The sequence below is a fragment of the Strongylocentrotus purpuratus genome, unplaced genomic scaffold (genome assembly GCF_000002235.5).
Source record: "Strongylocentrotus purpuratus isolate Spur 01 unplaced genomic scaffold, Spur_5.0 spur5_scaffold_6, whole genome shotgun sequence".
NCBI lineage: Eukaryota > Metazoa > Echinodermata > Echinoidea > Camarodonta > Strongylocentrotidae > Strongylocentrotus > Strongylocentrotus purpuratus.
Genome location: NW_022145612.1, coordinates 58301209 through 58319782, shown reverse-complemented (window position 1 = coordinate 58319782; position 18574 = coordinate 58301209). Strand labels below are relative to the sequence as shown.

Sequence of the window (18574 nt, the reverse complement as noted above, 5' to 3'; positions counted from 1 at the left end):
TCATCTATAGCAATTCAACTATTCCCTAGTAACATACTTATATGGATGAAAAGAGCAAATATGGTCAGATGGAAGCTCAATTTTGTGAATGGGTTATAGTAAAATAGAGAGCAATCGAAACAACTTTTACATGGAAGTTAAAATTAATTTGGAAGTGTCCTTGTTTATGTCGCTATTTTTGCAAATTGTTTCCCATTTTTCAATCAAATAAGAACTGAAATCAAACTTTAAAAAAATGACAATTGCCACCCAAAGTTACTCACCAAACATTATTCCCAAACAAAAACAAGTATACAATTGAGTTGCATACATCATTATATGATATTTGTGCATTTGTAAGAGAATGACATAAAAACAATATTCTTTCAATAATTAAAACAATTGATTATGATAATGGAATGGCCTTTTCGCATGATTTCATCATCACAGATAATAATCATATACAAATATGGAAGCGATATAGAGATAAAAATCTTTCATTGTCAATTTTTCAAATAGTAGGTATCTATCTACAAATGCATCTGTCTATCTATCTCTCTATGCCCCATATATTTTAGAAACCATTAGGGGGCACCTAAAAATATGATGATCTCGAGGCATATAGGTCCTCTTTAACTAATGACTATTCAATAATTATCAAACTACTTGTTTTTTAATATTTTGATTCTGAGAAACAAATTTAATTAATGGCATATATTCTGTTATCCCAAAATTGAACTTGTGTTAAGTTTGGGGGTAATATGTTTTTTGGCCCAGTCATTCTCAAATTGAAGTCAGATGTTACCATTTGTCAAACCAAGCGACCCAAGCCTGGCATGAATCATTCAGTCGACCTTGTATCTTGTACAATATTTTCTTAGATGTCTATTGTATGAACAGGAATATAAGTTGGAAGGTGTCCCACATGCGTAAGATGAGTAAGAGTGAAAGCACTTTGGAAATAATTGACATTTGTTCCTTTTGGATCCTATCTAAAAGGTAAAAAGGGCACTTATTGTCATTTACTTTTGTAATGCCTCTTGTAATGCCTCTGAGGTAGATAAGAGAGAGAGAGAGAGAGAGAGAGAGAGAGAGAGAGAGAGAGAGAGAGAGAGAAATAAAGAGAGCAAGAGAGAAGAAGAACAAAAACAAGAAAAAAACAATAAGAAGATAGTTCTGACAAATATAATCTCCAGGCAATCAGATTTGTGAGCTCATGCACCACTGTGCCTGGAATATTTTCAGATTCATGTGGATGTAGTATTAAACAGCAGGATGAAGATATGAATATCAGCATCAAAATCATAAGAATTTAAAGAAAAAGATTAAATATGTTAGGTTCCGACTTAATATTCACCCTGTACATGTTTTATTGTGCCCCGAAATACTTGTTTGTTGATAAATCTTAATTATAAAATTATTTCAGCCTCAGAAGAGTGTTAACTCTGTGTTAAATCACATGATTTAATACCCTTCTGGTCCTAAACAGATAAACAGACAATATTTATAAGAGTATAGTGTAACACTATCAGAGTAAACATGATATTGATTAATGTGTTTTGGTATCTGTACTAGTTGAAATATGAAATGCCCATAAAAGCCTAGCCTGTTCCTTTTTTGGCAACCTACGTACCATTTGCTTTGGAGAATCTTTTTTGTCAGGCTTTATTCATAATCAATATAAACCATTTAGTTTCCATGGTTCGGCCAGGGGCCCGGGTCAGAAAGGTGCATGCCATCCCTGAGTGTGATCAAGTAAAGCAGGAATAATTCAGATATTGTTTAGCATTATCGTGATGGCCCACAGTAATCCTGACTGAAACATCCATATTCAGCTCTCCTAACCAGTGTATACAAGGTTAGGATTAGGGTAAGGGTTAGGGTAAAGGTTAGGGATGCTGTTGTGTTTTTAGTTAGGTTTAGGGTGATCAACAGGGTTTGGTCTAGGGTTGAAGTGAGGATTCTGGTTGGTGGTGGACATTCACTGAAGAGTTACATGTATCATTAGTAGAGCATATGTCGTGTATATAATACCCCTATTTTTTAGCAAAGACATCTGTTTGAAGCTCCTGGGATGAAGGGCAAAGTAGAATAGTCCACTACTAGGTATCTGAAGTGAATGAACTTTTCTACGTACTCCGTACTGTGAACCTCCTTCCTATTATTACAAGAGTCCATTCACCTGCTAGCCTTTCCAGATAAAGGTCAAGCCAGTTTTCCCCCTACCCCAGAGGTCAGACTTACCCCATCCTGGCTTTACGTGGAAGTATAGAAGGGGGTAGTCATGAGTGGTACACAGTTGATCTAGACCCCAAGAGAATATTGTCATTCTTGGATTTTTTATGCCAGCTGCAAGTCTTTCTTTTCCATGAAGTAGCATTAATTCTAAAAGAAATTTAAGATTTAGGAAGTTTATTTGCTGCCGTGTTGAATTGATGAATTCCCTGAAGGGCCAAAAAGAAAAGACTTTTCTTTGAAAATCAATTTTATTAAGAATGTCTAGCTGGTTTAATTTCTTTTTCTTCGTATTGAAGATTATTTCAATGTTTTATAGCCTGTCTGAATTTATTTATAGATTAAGATAAAAGTGGTCTTAGCATACGGAGCTGTTTGATTTTTTTTCATTGTATTCCTGGAACCCTGAAGAAACAATTATAGATTGGAATTAAATATCACCACCACCTGCCCATGATTTTGTTGAAGTATTATATTTAGACATTTTAGATTTGAGATTAAAGGAGATAGGCTACCAAGATAATGATATTTGTATATTTACTATAACTTTAATTGACAATATCAATATATATCAATGAACATCAATATCTGAGCTATCCAGCTGTCAACATTCACACATGTCAGTAACATCCTCTACATAGTTTGGTTGAAAATGAGATAGTGTAAACAAAGCCAGCATTACAAACATGGAAAAACATTACATAACTAGGATACTGCATATTTTTGTTACATTTTGAGTGAAAAATAATTATTATTCTATTGAATTCATCAATGGCATGTGGTGTCACAAAGATAGAAAAAACAAATTCTAGCTTTTTAACCAAGCCAGATATAATTTGTAAAGTCATATTTTTCCTTCATTGATCTTTGAAAGAAATCACCTTTTTACAGTGAACATAACAAACATAGGTCTGTTTACTACTTTGTAGTAAGCATCGGATATTATTCTTACTTCCTAACCAATATATAGTGTATACTTTGTGATTCAACCATATTTCTATCCTTTCAGATATCAAAGTTTGCCTATGGATCTGTAGCAATCTTCTAGCCCTGGTATCTGAAGTAAATGCACATATGCACTGAAAGTCAACTTTTCAGATATACACTGGATATTTTGTATGTCTTCAAAGTATTTTCTTTTTGTACTTGACAGGCATAAAAGTGCACGGAACAGTTAAAAGTTATCAACAATTTGGTCATGACCATGGAATCATTTGATAGATGTATCTGTGTTGGATATATGTACAGACTGAAGCTCTAATAACAATGAATATTTGGTAAACAATGTAATACAAAAGTCAGTCATGTAGTTTAAGTATTGTAAGATACCCCAAACATGTCAATATGTATTTGTATGCTACGCATAAAACCATTTCAGTTGTACTGGTTCACACTACAAGCTACTTGATACTTTACAAAATCAATCTAATCTGCATCACATCATATTCAACTTCAATTTTGACTTTTGTAACACCCACCTGCTTCCTTGATGTTAAAATGGAGCATTATTTACAAGCTCTATAGCCTGCAGTTCAGGTGGAATGGGTTTTTCCCATCACCAACAAAATCGTATTTAATTTTTTTTTTAAAATATAATCTGAAGAAGATGCGCTAATCCTCCCCTCTTTTTCCATGGATTAGTTTACCTACTCCAGACTTGATACAATGTACAACTCAATTCATTAACTGCATTAAAAACCCACTCAACTTGAAAGCAAGCTACAGCTTCAGAGCTCATCAAATCACAAAAGTGGGCATTTGACATTATGCCATGATTTATGGGTAACATATTTGTACATCTTAGCTCAAAGCAAACAAACGTACGATATAAATCACATGAAATATATACATTCACATATTATTTATATGATTTATTAAGATAGAGATATGTTATTACACACCTGGATTTATACTTTTTCTAATAAGAATGTCAGTGAAATATAGAAAATTTGAGGAACTAGAGGAATGATTATTCAACTTTATTGATATATTTGGTGGTTAGCCTCACAAATTTGTTTAAAAAACATAAAGCTGGCATTTTATCAGGGAGTGGGAATTAAAATGAGCCTGAAACTGGTTTTATTGATGCATAGTGCAGTTTTGTGGAAAGTTTTATTCTCTGAAAGTGAAAGACAAATAAGAAGAAATTTTTTAATATTCATGGATGATTTTTAGGGGTATATTTGTAAGTTTATTTATATACTTGATTGATAGTGATGGTTGTACTTTGGTGGTTTCATAGCAGTTATCCCTGCAATAGCATATAATATGCCCAAGAAAAAGGGAGACGGATTCGTCTCGCCTGAGCTCACTCTAACGCATCTTTAACAAACAGGTTTAAGAAACATTTCAAAAGTAAATTACTAGGAAAGTAACTAAGTTAGCATTGCAAATGTTGTTAAATATGCCTTAGTATATTTATTTGTACAAAAAAACATCATATAGGATTCAAATATTTCCAGAAAATGACCAGGAAGATGACTATTTGGCCACTCTCTACATTGTAGCATTTTCATAGTATCTTGTACTATACACTCCACTTTGATGGTTACCAGTATATCATTTTACTATGTCTTACAATATTCACAGCATAAATTCTTTAATTACGGAGATAATATATATTCATTCTCTATTTAGACTAATTGATATGTATTTCTGTGATAAACTTTGTATCATTTAGTTGAACTGAAGAATAAAGAAATACAAACTTGTTGGCAAATTTGATAAAGTCCTTGGGTAAACTCTTTGAAATATCATACTCTTGGAATATGGGTACAGGAGTTGCCCTCCTACCAGGGCCAGGGGTACATCAGTGTCCCTCTATTCAAGGAAGCTGGTGTTTGACACACTTATGGTAGTCATTGTTCTTCTGCCACTTGCACTTGTGTCCATGCCGCATGGTGCAACGTGAGTGAGATGCGATGCAGTCATAAGGGCTGTAGGCGTCCCCTATGTGGACTTGAGATGCATCATACAGACAGGTGGTTGCTCGGTTCTCCTTGGGTTTCTTGCAGTGTCTGCTTGAGGTACAGGAATGGATCTAGCAGTTTGAAGATAAAGAGGGGGAAAGAAGACACCATTGGTAATGTAAAGGCCATATATGCAGTGTCTTTTGATGTAGACTGTGACATATGAGTCTTTCAAGTGTACAAATTGAATTTTCTTCAAAGAACTTAACTTTTGGGTCACATTTTCAAGAAATTAGATGTAAAGCAAGCTCATTACTGGTCAATCCCTCATTTGTAGCAGTGAACCAGTTTTAAGACCATATTATAGATTGTATTAATTGATTCAAGTTGAGATTTCAGAAGGAATCTGATACATTTTTTAGATCTGTGACAAACCATCCCCACATTAAAGCATCTTATTCTTCTTCTTCTTGGCCAGCAACCTAGTTGGCTATTTGATTATCCTGTCTTTTTGAATTTGGTCATCTTGTTTAGTCTTTTGTCACATATTGGGAGGCAGTAAGGTTTAGAGGATAGGGCAAAGATCTTAGAAACAGGGTAACTTGGATTTGAGACCAATCATATGCACTAGTAGTCCTTTACATTACAGAGTACATCAGATGGGACTTGAAGCCCTACCGGTTCCCCTGAAGCTCACTTACCAGGATATCTTTCCTGTCTTGGCACCCCAAATAGTCAGTGGTGTCACTAAACATTTTGAATCATTTGGGTGTCACCTATCCCCCTACTTTTCTTTATAGTGACACCCCTGAAGATAGTTCTGTCACACACTTACCTGGCAGACATCGCAAGACTTTCCATAGATTGTCTTGAGTCCCTGCTTCTGTCTGGTTGTCAGCTTATGATGTTCTTGAACCCAGTCACAGAGCACTACTTGGTTTGCACTTGAACCTGGGTTTGAAAGATCATTTCAGGGGATAGGAAATTAGGTTTACATTTACATACATATTGGTATATGTGTCCAAAGAAGGAATACATGAAAGAGATCAATATAAGGCAATCTTATTGTTTCATCATTAAATCTGTGTTGCCCTTCTGTCCAAGGAAGAAAAAAAAGAGCAGGTCCTATTTATGAACATATTTTCATTGAGATTTCAAACAAGATCAGTATGTTTAACTAAAGGCAAAAGTCGTGGATTGTCTATATACCCGGTGCTTCAAGTTTACAATTGGGGTTCCAAATTTCTTGATCTCCTAGTGAACCCCTGCACAGTGTCAACATTTTCTCTGTCTCATGCCTGCAGAATACATGCAGAATGGCATCATGTGTGCCTTTAGACAATCTTTAAAGATTGAAACAGTGAGATATTACTCGCCTGCAATGAGGTAATTCTTTCCTGTCTTGAGGTCTGTCTTGCCACACAGACTAGAGGCAGCAGAGCTATCAACCTGTACTTCATCACCTAGCTTCCAACCTTCTTGCCCCATCCCTGTCTTGTAGATGTGGCTCAGTTTGAGGGTGTAGATGATCTTGTAGTTCCAGGCCTCCATGCTCTCAGGGTCGATGATGCGCTCCTCTGTGAATGAAGAGAATATGAAGCAAAGCCTAGGTTTAAAAAAGCAGACTGCATTAATCAACTTGATTTATGAAGTGTCATACATACTAATGATGACACTAAGGGAGAAGACTTATGGACCAGTAATGGAGTCAGTGTGACTTAAGCTATTGACTACTGAATTATCTAATTTATTTAAGATTAACACAGATTACTCCCCCCCCCCCCCCCCCCTTCCAGTAAGCAATAACGCATCACTTCATAAAACTGCTCTATACTTCCAGTAAATTTGTAACTGTATGAATGATTTTTTTTTGGTTAAACTTCATTTTGTCTATTTTAAAAATTCAGTGTTTACTTCTCATCCTTTATGCTTAAAGGATGTATTCTTTCATGTTCAATAAATACTACTGATTGTTTTTTGTTGTTTTAGTTTAGTTTAATAGAGTATACTCATTATACCTTCTGCTATGGGCTCTTCGGCACCTATTGTAGGCTCCAACAGAACAGTTTCATTGGAAGGTTTCTCCTGTGGAGGAAGGGTTGTCATGGTGTGGGATTCATCTGTCATCACTAAATCTGGAGGTGGAGTTGTAAGTGTTGTGATGGTATCCTCAAGAGGCTTCATGTCCTCTGGTAAGGGCAAGGGTGGCAATGCCTCATGGGTGTGGGGTTCCTCAGGGAGCGGTTGTAGGCCCTCTGGATGGGGTAAGGGTAGGAGACCCTCAGGCTGACCTAGAGGTTCTGGACCACCCTCAAAGGGCAGGGGTTGGAGCCCTTCAGGTTGCTGGAGTGGTTGGAGTCCAGCAGGTTGAGGGAAGGGTTCTAGACCATCATTCTGAGGGTAGGGTTGGAGCCCATCTGATTGAGGAATGGGGGCAAATAATCCATCATTCTGGAAAGGATCTGCAGCCTCAGGTAGAATGGGAGGCCCTAGACCATCTGGATAGGGAAGAGGTTCCAAGGGTTCCAGGTCCTGCAACTGTCTGCCTCCATCACCAAACTGCTCGCTTGGTAGTCTTTCATCCGGGAGACGATGGAGACCTGTTCCAGGGTAGGGACGAGTCCTCTCACCCAGGGGCTCAATGGCAGCATGATCAGAACCCAGCAGTCCCGTGCTGAAACCAAGACCTCTGGGATTCTTGGGGATGTACTCTCTCTTCAGAACCCTTGCTCCAATCACTGTCAAATCGGAATGAAAAGTACACAAATATTTTGCATTATGAATAGGTTATTGTGATGCTAGCATATTTGTAAATACTGTATTTTTTTTTCTTCTGACATTGTCCATTTGGAGCCAGGTAAAATGCCTTATGGCTCCAAACAGACTGTTTGTACTCAATTTAAAGCCTATCTGCACTAGTTTGGCCAGGAGGGATTAGACCTCCCTGCATGGTCACTGACAGGTGGTTATCTCATCAAATCAGCACTGAATTAACATAAGATAAAGGGGACCATGGGGACCAACGGTCACCGCTTAGGCATGGTTTGCTATATAGAGGGCGCAAGTAGCTATACTTAGTGCAGTGGGGCTTTAATGACTATTGAGTAAATATATTCATTGACTTTATCAACTATTTGATTGCTTTCATTATCTTAATTTTCATTTTTTGTTGGGGAACTTACAGTCATGGAAAAATAGGAAAGAGAGCTGTATTACTGTGCCTTACTTACCAGTACAATTAATTTCATGTTTATCAGTTATTTGTGAAACAGCATCATCAAGAAATCCACAGAAAATCTTAACTTCATGGATGCCCAATATTTGTCTCATATATGCAGTGTAGTCATGCTATCATGGGTAAGGACTAGGAGGCGGTAATGGGCAATCAAAATTCTGATGCACCAATTATCCCCCAAAATATTCCATTTGTATTCAGAGACAACATAGCACTTCACCGCAATGCAGGCTTCGAGCTTCCATTTATGAATAATACCCTACGGCAATCATTCCTGTAAATGGGATATTCAATACCCATTTATGCAGCAAAGTATATCAAACATAGGTCTCGAAGAGTGGTAGCATAATACTCCATCCTCCTTATAGCCCCTCATCCTCCGCATCCAATATAATTGCATCTTCTCTGCATCAACCTAATGTCAAATACACTCAGCTGTATTCCTCCATTATCTGCAAGAAAATCGAAGAGGCCTGTTTTTGAGGTTGGTGTGTAGCTTGCCTTTCAGGGGAAACAACTTTATTTTCGGTGCTTGAAACAAACATGCCATAACAACAGGAGAAAAGATGACGGAGGCATGATTTAAAGTTATTATATTTCATATTTTCAATAGAAAATGTTGAGCATAAACCAGGGGCAAAGCAATTTGAAAGTTTCATTTAGAAAAAATCTAATTGTTTGGTGGAGATGGTTAAGATAGCAATTTGCCTCTATTTCTCTTCTTTGGTTTCCCTGTCCATCTAGTCAAAATTATACTAAGAATGTTCAGTAATGTACAAATTGGTTTCCTGAAAATGTTTAAATCAGTGTTGTTGTTTTTCATGACACCTTGAATTTATTTTGTTTCACAGTACCACAAACAGTTGAACTGATCTACCATCTAACATCCAGTGATGGAGAAACTAAGTGAGATTACAGTAAAGCTACAGCAGATGTTGTGTGATGCAGCTTAACCTGTTGGCTATTGAATTCACCATGGCATAGCTTTATTCTATAGGAACCACCTAGTTCTAGTAGGCAAGGGGTTAACAGATAAATGATGTTACCAGTGATATTCGAGTCCTCTTCGATTGCTGCTCATTATACCTAGTGGGCCTTTTATTGATTCTCCTGGAAACCCTCTCCCTCAAAAAAAAAAAGATTCCTCTGCTTTTTCCCCTTCATTACAGTTCTTATCTTTACTTCTCTTTGTTTTTTTTAAACCTCTCATAGTGTCTTTATCTGGTTATTTTTTTATAATATAATGTCTCTTTATCTCTGTTTTTCTTTATAAATGTCCATCTTTAACCAATTTATTGACTTTTTTTTTGCAGAGGAGTATGTCACTATGTAAATGATCAGTTAATCATCTTTTTGTTTATCACATTGGTTGGGCCTTTGCTCACCTCACACCAAAAAGGAATGCTCTAGTCACATATATTTATTTAAATACTTTGCTGACAATTGAATTCCACAAGTCATTCCTCCTCTGTCTGTCTGTTTGTCTTTCTTCCCAAACCATTTGGCAATCCTATTCCCCCTCTCCTTTCATCTTCTCACCATCTCTACCCCTCCCCCCCCCCCACACACACATCATCCACCCCATCCTCTGTTTCTACCTCTTATCCGCCCCCATTCAAGCTCCTCTTCGCACACTCACAACCACTCTATCTTCTCAGTAACCCCCCTCCCACCCACCCACCCACCCATTAACCGCATTCTTCATATATCATCCTCCATTCTATCCTCATCTCCTTTCAACCACATTCCCTCAACCACATTCCCTCTCCTTCTAGCCTCTCCACACTACTCTCTTATTCCACTCCCTCATCCAGACTACGTATCTTTAGACACCCCACCACATTCTGTACCCCATCCTCCATCTCGTTCCAGACCTCTTTATCTACCTCAGCCCTTCTATATTTATATCTATCCTAGCCATCCCCATCCCCTGCCCACCCCTATCAAACACACTATCCAACCTATCCTCTATAAAGAAGATAGTGGAATTCACTCTAGACATGTTATCTACCCAATCCCTTCTTCCACTTACTATCTGCTCACCCCCCCCCCCCTCACCACTAACCGATCAAGCACATACTCCTTCCATACCTCCAATTCTCCCAGTCCCTCATTACTTTGACCCACTCTTGTTTTCTTATCAACCCCCCCCCCCCCTCCCATACCCCTACCACCCCATCATCTACTCATTCCTCTCTCCATTCTCCATCTCTTCCCAACCCCCTCCCCCGGTGGGGTCACTCAATGTGACTTCCGGACCGCATGACCGTTACCAAAATCGCGGAAAAAGGGGTCAATTTCAAGCAATGTCCGCGGACAACATATTCCTCGAAATAAAGAAAATAGGGGGGCACAGGTGTCCCCGAAATTGATAAATAGGGGTCAGGAAAAGGGAAAAGAGAAAACCGGGAAGGGAAAAGAGAAAACCGGGAAGAGAAATTCTCGGAGCCGAGTCTTGTCCTTGAAATATGGTAAAATAGGGGTAAATTTGCGAAAGTGTCCTTACAATCTTATAAATAGGGGTATTCCAAAGTACGATTTTTTCCTTGTTTTGACGTAAAAAAGGGGGTTAAATTTCACAAAATGTCCTTGAAATTGACCGCAAAAGGGGGTTATATGCATTGGTGGTAAGGGTCATATGTGTCACTCTTTGCAGGGGAGTGACCCCACCGGGCCCCCTCCATTCCCTTTCTACCTCATTTGACTACCTCCTCCACCAACCCCCCCCCCTCACCCTCCATCATCCCTTTAACCCATCAACCCCATCGTCTATTCCATCCTCTATCTTCTCCCTCCTCTTCCTCCTTGAGGCTGCATCTTCAGATGCTGATCTTTCCTGCCCTCTCTCAAACCTCTTCCAAACCTTCCCTGTTCAGGTTGATAGCTTGGCAAATATAATCAGAAAAATACTTCCGTGAGGATCCGATTCCCTCTCGTACTCCTGTATTACTTGACACCTTACCCCATCCTTGGGGGGCTCTTTCAATATCAAGCCAATTGATGGGGTTTTCTGTGTCGCTACCTCCGAGAATGTTGCCCAGGCATGTTATTTGCTGAGATAATTTTTCTACCTGAATTTCCTTTGAAATCATAATCAGAAACATGATTATTTTTTAGAATATACAGCCCTTTACCCCTCTCTTTCTATTGTTATTTACTGTCCTGTTTTCTCTATATACTCGCTTTTTTTCTAATCCCAATGGGCCTTTAATTAACCAGCTTAAGCTGAATAACCTATACATAATATCAGATAATACACTGTAGGCCATGAACAGATATCCCATGTTTATTTTGCTAATTAAAACGAAAATCACACATTTCCTCTCAACTTCAAATGGCAAATATCTTTTTCATTCCTGCTTCATATTCATTACAGTTTTTTTTTTAATTAAAAAAAATCCCATCATGTTTGAGTTGAGTTACTTGATTACCAGAAGTTAAGTTAACCTTTAAGATGGCCACCTTGTGTGATTGTTTAATGATATCACGCTGACTCAGCATACAGACAGGATGGGTCTATTTAATGGGTAAATATAGAATATAGCTTGTCAATATACATGTATATCATAATCATCGTGTAGCTTTAGTCAATGTAGGTATTGGTACCTACTGATATAAACTATGTCAACAACCCTAATCAAAACAAAGTAATCTAAACATAGTAATAAACAAAATAGTGAAAAAGCAGCACAGAAAGTATTCATAATCTTATATCTTTCTTTTTTTAAACTCTGAATATATTTTTCATTTATCTTTTTTTGCACAAATCCTTATCCTGAAAATATTTTTTTGATCCATTTCTCCATTTTTGTCATAAGAAAATGGAAGAAATGATTTAGTTTTTTTTTAGGAAATACCATGAAAATATAGAGAAAATTATAAAAAAAAGTGTGTGGAAAACGACGAGGGAGGTATTAGCATTAGATTAAGGTTTAGTGATTATGTTACAGTTACAGCTCACCTAACCTAAAGGCTACGTAGGTTTCAAGTTTTGTTTAGGGTTAGCATTAGACATCATGTTGGGTCCTGGTTTAAATTAGTCAATGTCAGGAAGTGATTGTACATAATTAATGCGTTTGTCTCAGGAGCATGTACCATACAGTCACTTGGAGAGAATGATACTGGTTGTATTGTAGGTAATGAAGTTATTTGTGATACATGTCTATGAAGAGCAGCACTGTTTCCACTAATATGATTGTATATGGTATGGTTTATTAAAGGTTGTAAGCTGTAGATGTTTTTGCGATCAAATATTTTATTCCTATCTCAACATCAATCTATATCATTAAAATACATCACTTGTGTACATAAAAAATATGTAAGATATTGGCTACAATCTCAAAATATTGCATTACTGTTTATAAACATTTGTCTGATAATAGTTTCTGTAAGGAACATTTAAGTTTGTATTTATTGTTCTTATGAGTAAAAATAATTTTCTTCTGTGATTGAAAGATAACTGATACTTGCTAGCTATTTTTTACTCTGACGTATATTCATGATTCAAATTTTGCCCACATTTCTTTTATTTGATAAGAAAGGGAGGCGCATATTTCCTTCCAAATATTTTATATGTTGCTATGGAAGAATAGTATATAGATTGGCCTTGGAATTCAATCTACATTGATATAAATCCATGGCATAGAACTGGGCAAAACAAAAAACCAAAGCGAGCAAATTACATTAGTTGCATTTACCCTGGAAAGGGCAAATCAAGCATTAGATGCGTTGTGAAAACATTGCTGCGTTCAGGCCAATTGAAACTGCAAAAAATAGTCGGATGAGGAAATTGAATATAATGTTTGGGAAATGCTTGTGGGAGTGTGTTGAAACAAGGTAACCACAAACATGCCTGTGTATTGGGGGTATCAATGAGTTATGAACAATGAAAAGAAAGAACTTCAGGAGACAAATCGTCCGAAGAAAAAAATATGAAATTGCTCGATATGTTTAGTGTACTAAAAGGAAAACTACCAGCTTGAAATATTATGTATGGAACAAAATATTACAAGTTTGAATACCAAACCCATCATGCTAAAAGCAACTGCCAAATGGACTTAAACTTATTAATTAGCTTTTCAATAGATCATGAAAATAGTTAAATCAAGTATTAATTTGTCCTAGAGTGTAGTAAGAACTTCTCAGAAATGTTTATAAATTAACATAATAGGGGGGAAGCTATCTTTGATTTTTTAGTAAGAATAGTTTTAGTCCTAACAAATGCATGGTACAAACCATCCCATAATCATAAAGAACTTATCATGACAAAAGAACTTATTGCAAAGGGATTCTGCACCGTTGTCAAAAACCCTATAATCCTTATAGGCTCTTTTTAACATATATTTTGACACGTTGAAGGGTACCTTTAAGCTATAAATTGATGTTGTCACCTGCAGGAGACAAGGTACATTAATCCATGAATGATAATTGGAAATCAAGACTTTTTTAACGAGGAGATTGGAATGTGGCAAAGGATCATTGACGTCACTTGCTGGCCCACTCAAAATTAATTACCTAGATGTTATAATGATCTACTAAAATAGTATTTAATGTTACGTATATATATATATATATAGTGATTGATGTGAAGAGATATGTTTGCTTTATGCCTTACAATTTACAAGAATGATGGTGAGAGGGGGTTTATTATGAATGCTTCAATTTGATTTTGTAGAATTGTTTCAAGCTGTAAAACTTGTTGTTTATTTCAGGAAGATTCTGCAAATAGCAGCCCTTAAGACACATCATCACAGATTAAATTCTTCAGTACAAAAGTAGAAAGTAGAAATATTATAAAAATAGCATGGAATTTTCAGGTCCATGAAAATGTGAACTAGTATAGTTTATTTTCATATAAATAGGGAAAACATGGAAAGCAATATACCTGATAAATTGTCCAAGAATGATGCAAGAAATTCATCATATTCTGTCACTTTATAAAAATACCTTATTTGAATGTTCAAGTGGATGAATTCTCCTTTGTCTACTGGAACATGTACATTCACATCAATAGCAAATCTTTTCCTCTATTAGTACAATCCCTATCTTTGAAAGTTCACAGTTTTGGGGTCACCGTAAAATGTCAGCAAAGCTGCATTTACACTGCAAAGTGCAAATCAAAATCATTTTTTTTTTTACATTCAGGTGTTTGGCCAAAGTTGCTAGTCAACTACCCGTAAACACAAAGAAAGACCCAAACTATTAAAAAAAAAAAAACACCTCTGGGGTATTTTTTAAACGTCAGCAAAAATTAACAAAAAACAAGGGTTTTTCAAAATTGGTTTTTGTGCTGTGTAAATGGGCTTCTTGAGAATGTTTGTAATCCTGAAGACAGTACGTGGGTGAAATCCCAACGTATAGCCTCAGAGCAGTGCATATTATTACTCCTACTTTCCTGCTCAAAGTTATTCTTAATCAATAATTATTACTGTATACTAAGTTATTCATACCTTTGTACATTTTATGTTTTTGTATTTTTCATAACTCAAGAATAAAAGGTGAACTTGTTGAATTAAGGCCTTTGTTGAATACTTTTAGATTTAAGCTTCAATCTGTCACATTTTCAAGAAACATAAATGGGGCCAAATCAATTTTTTCACGTACTTAAAACATTACAAAACTTGGTAAGAGTATGAATAATTTAGTTGCTAACTGTATATCATGCTGAGAGCCAGAGAGGCTTTATTTTAGTTATTAATGATTTACTTAGATTAATGATTTTCTTGCTCTCAGAACATGGTTCGGATACTCTTATGTTTGAGAACAGACAATACAATGCTGTCAACTTACAAGCTAAGCAAAAATAGTTGTCGATAGTGGTTGTATATAATAAATTGGTGGATTTAAAAAGGTGGATGCTGTTCTTTTGTAAGCAGTGCCACAAACATGATCTTTAATTCATTAGATATGATTTGATTTTGATCCAACACACGTTTTTATAGACTTCACCCCATTTCCGTCAGGCTTAATACTCAATGTGTTTGCATTCCAAATCACCAAAAGAAATTTACATCATAGATCAATGTTTTTTTTTTGTATATCAAATTTGTAAATAAGGCATTTTTCTATCCACATTAATATCCCTGTAAAGGTGTGGAATAAGGGATTCAAATAGCCAAAATAATCTTTGAAAACATTAGATTGCAGTAAAACATTACTTAACTTTAAAAAAAATTAACAACACTTCAGTAGATTTCAATTATCCACCAGAAAAAGAAAAAAAAGTAGTAAGTCAACCATTAAAATGGCCACAAAAGGTGATTCAGTTCTGAGACTCAGAAACTGTTATACCTTCATGCTGCCCTGTGTTTTTAAAGTTACATAAAACACTGCACTGTGTTCTCTATATTACCTATGGTTACTATAGAAGTTGGATCCAACAGTTAATATCTTATGATGAAGGCAAAATATAAATTCAATTGAATTGTAATTTCTTCTCTTTGGAAATCTGTAAGCAAGTATTACATTCCATTAGTTAAATTGCACCTTCCCCAAAAGTCAGTAATGACAATTAGAAATAAATTCATTAGTAGTGATACATGCCTTTAAAACTTACCATAGGAAGCTCTACAGAATTGCTGCTGAGGGTGTGCCCCTTCACAGCTACACCCCTCTGCCCTGGGCGCCCCTAAGAACAGCAGCAGAACAGAGCACAAAGCTATGTAGATACTCAGCCCCATAATCTCCATTTTGAATACTCCTTTATCCAGCTAACACGAGACAGTGATGGTACAATGACGAGTGTTAGAAGGTAGTCAACGTAGCCTGTGACTATAGCTGTGGAGAATCCGACAACTTGCCTGAGATTAGCCTCTCGTTCAGCCTTGGAAACTTTTGATGTCGTCACTGGGATCTAAATTTGGGTGCTAGTGGCCTAATTAGCCGTGAGTGCTAGCTGTGCCAGTATTGCGCTTTCCACTTTCCAATCAGATTAAAACTTATGTCCCAAATCCAACATCTCCTCCTACGAAAGACAATATATCCTTTCCCAGTTTGAATTGGAGACTTGCGTATGATTTATTCATACAAGCGTTAATCAATAAAGCAGGCAGTGGATTCCATCTAGCTAGCAAGGTATGCTCCTAATACAATTTCAGAGTGTGGTGACTGATTGCAAGACAATCAGCAGAATACAAACTCTCTTTCTAGCTCTCCCCTGCATGCATGCCCCTCTGGAGGTTGACTTCACAGTGGATTCCCACACAGACCTGCTGCTCTATTATTCATTGCATCGATCCACCAGAGCATCTTTTCTCCCTAAATGAAGGTTTCTTCTGATCAAGAGCAAGTACTAAGAGAAAACGTGAGAGATGGAGAGTAAGTGAGAAAGAGAGAAAGAGAGAGATGTAGTAAGAGAGACCAAAAATGATGGAATGGTTCGCTGATGGCAGAAACGATAATTCACTTGTTGTACATTGCTGCCTGATCTAATAAAGCCGCACTATGGCTCCGGGACTGGGATACCAGATCCCCTGTGCTGAAGATGCTTAAAGTTGCAGTAGATATTTTCCTGGCTCTATATTAAAGCCAAGCTCAAGCCTCTGTTCCCTCAAGATCTGTGTGAGTCTCAAGTACGCCACCTCCAACGAGCCCCCAGCTTAGCGATCGTGTCAATATTGGGATGTTTATGCATGTGTGTCTCTCCTGAGGGGCATGCAAGGATTTTGAATGTGAGAAGAAGAGTGAGAGTTTCTGAGAGGGAGACGGAGAGAGAGAGAGAGAGAGAGAAGGGAGATGGGGTTGGGAGGGAAGGGGAAAAATAAAACAATACCAAAGAGAAATAAATGATTCTTTCAAAATGGATTTGACCTGGAAGATAAGTTTTCAGAGAAAATATATGAAAGAGAAAATGAAATTATAACTGAACTTACAAGATATTGTGGACATAAAACTGGTGAGTTTGTGGTGTAGAATTTCAAGAAATTCAGTAATAGGAGCACGTAGAGAGTTCTTGAAATGGATGCAATCAGTAGGGTTGGGAAAAAGGTCAGAGGTGTATTTGAAAACAAGGTCAAAAAACAGAATTGAATAAGAAAGAGAAATGGAGAAACTTGTCAGACAATGGATGAGGTGAAACTGATGAATCTGCTTTGAAATTGAGAATAAGAGTTGAATGAATGTGAAGATTCTAGAGAAAGGATGAGAAGGTTAGTACATGTATGTTAAGTTTGAGCATAGATGTGTACTTTGTATACCTGGAATATTGTCTCTTTATTTTTTTGAGAAGATGGGAAAATGGACGAGGGAGAAAGGAAATGAGGTAGGGCCATGGAGAAGGAGGTTGTATTGGAGATGAAATAAACGGATGAGGGAGGGAATTGTTGTTTGGCAGAAAAGAGAGGATTTAATTGATCTGAAATATGAGAATTCTAATGGATGGTAACTTGAGCATAAAGACCTTGCCTTGAGATGGGTTAGAGAGATGCATACTGAAGATGCTTTGATATTGAATCCTGTCAGAGCAGAGATGATAAAGGGATAAGGAAGAAAAAGGTATCATTCACCTTCCATTATCTTATTTTGAAGGAGGCTTGAAGTGTATAAAAGGAACATTTTGGATGAACAAAATAAATACATATTGATGATAAAGGGACCAAAATAGAACCAAAATATGACAAAATTCATATTAATATATGAAGAAAAAAACAGTAATAAAGAATTAAGCAAGCAAATTAATAAATCACAAAAGAGGAGATAAATTAAAGAAAAATATAAATTACAGGAATACAGGAAGATGCCTTAGAAGTAGTTTCAGCATAAGACCCCCCCCCCCCCCCCCCTCTCCACTTTTCTTGCGAAGGAAAAGGTTGGAGTGAAGCTGACAAAGTGAGAATTGATGAGTATATTATTGTGTTTGCATTGGGATAAGACTAGGAATCTGTATTTTACTTGATTGTCAAATATAGATGTAGATAATAACATCTGCTGAGAGTAAGAAAGGTGTTAACTATATGCAGAAGTGTTTGAGGTAACACCTAGCTTCTGACTCTCATCAGATGATAGTTATGTTTCTGAGAATGCCTTCTCACAACATACCAGAGGCTAAAGGTTGCAAATCTAAAGAAATAAACAGAATCCTTTTATGACAGCATGACAGGTATTTGAAGGGAAGGAGCTAGAATAAGATATTGGGGTTGACATGACTAAAGAAGAAAGACAATGAATAAATCAAATGAAATTTTATAAGTTAGTGAGCCCATACATCCTGATATCATTT

At 36.7% G+C, this 18574-nt stretch overlaps 1 protein-coding gene and 1 long non-coding RNA gene across 2 annotated transcripts; both read right to left on the bottom strand.

The window, feature by feature from the left end:
• Positions 1–2742: 2742 nt before the first annotated feature.
• On the bottom strand, positions 2743–6107 carry LOC115919430. The gene is made up of 2 exons (XR_004061848.1): positions 5959–6107; positions 2743–5254 (listed from the first exon to the last, which is right to left on the bottom strand). It is a non-coding gene; the product is annotated as an uncharacterized LOC115919430 (long non-coding RNA).
• Positions 6108–6491: 384 nt separating this feature from the next.
• Positions 6492–16851, bottom strand: LOC115919107 (histone-lysine N-methyltransferase 2D-like). Its single transcript, XM_031000095.1, has 3 exons — positions 15914–16851; positions 7142–7861; positions 6492–6700 (listed from the first exon to the last, which is right to left on the bottom strand). Exons 1-3 carry the CDS (start codon positions 16044–16046, stop codon positions 6492–6494), a joined length of 1062 nt encoding a protein of 353 aa, XP_030855955.1. The 5' UTR covers positions 16047–16851.
• Between the last annotated feature and the right edge of the window lie 1723 nt (positions 16852–18574).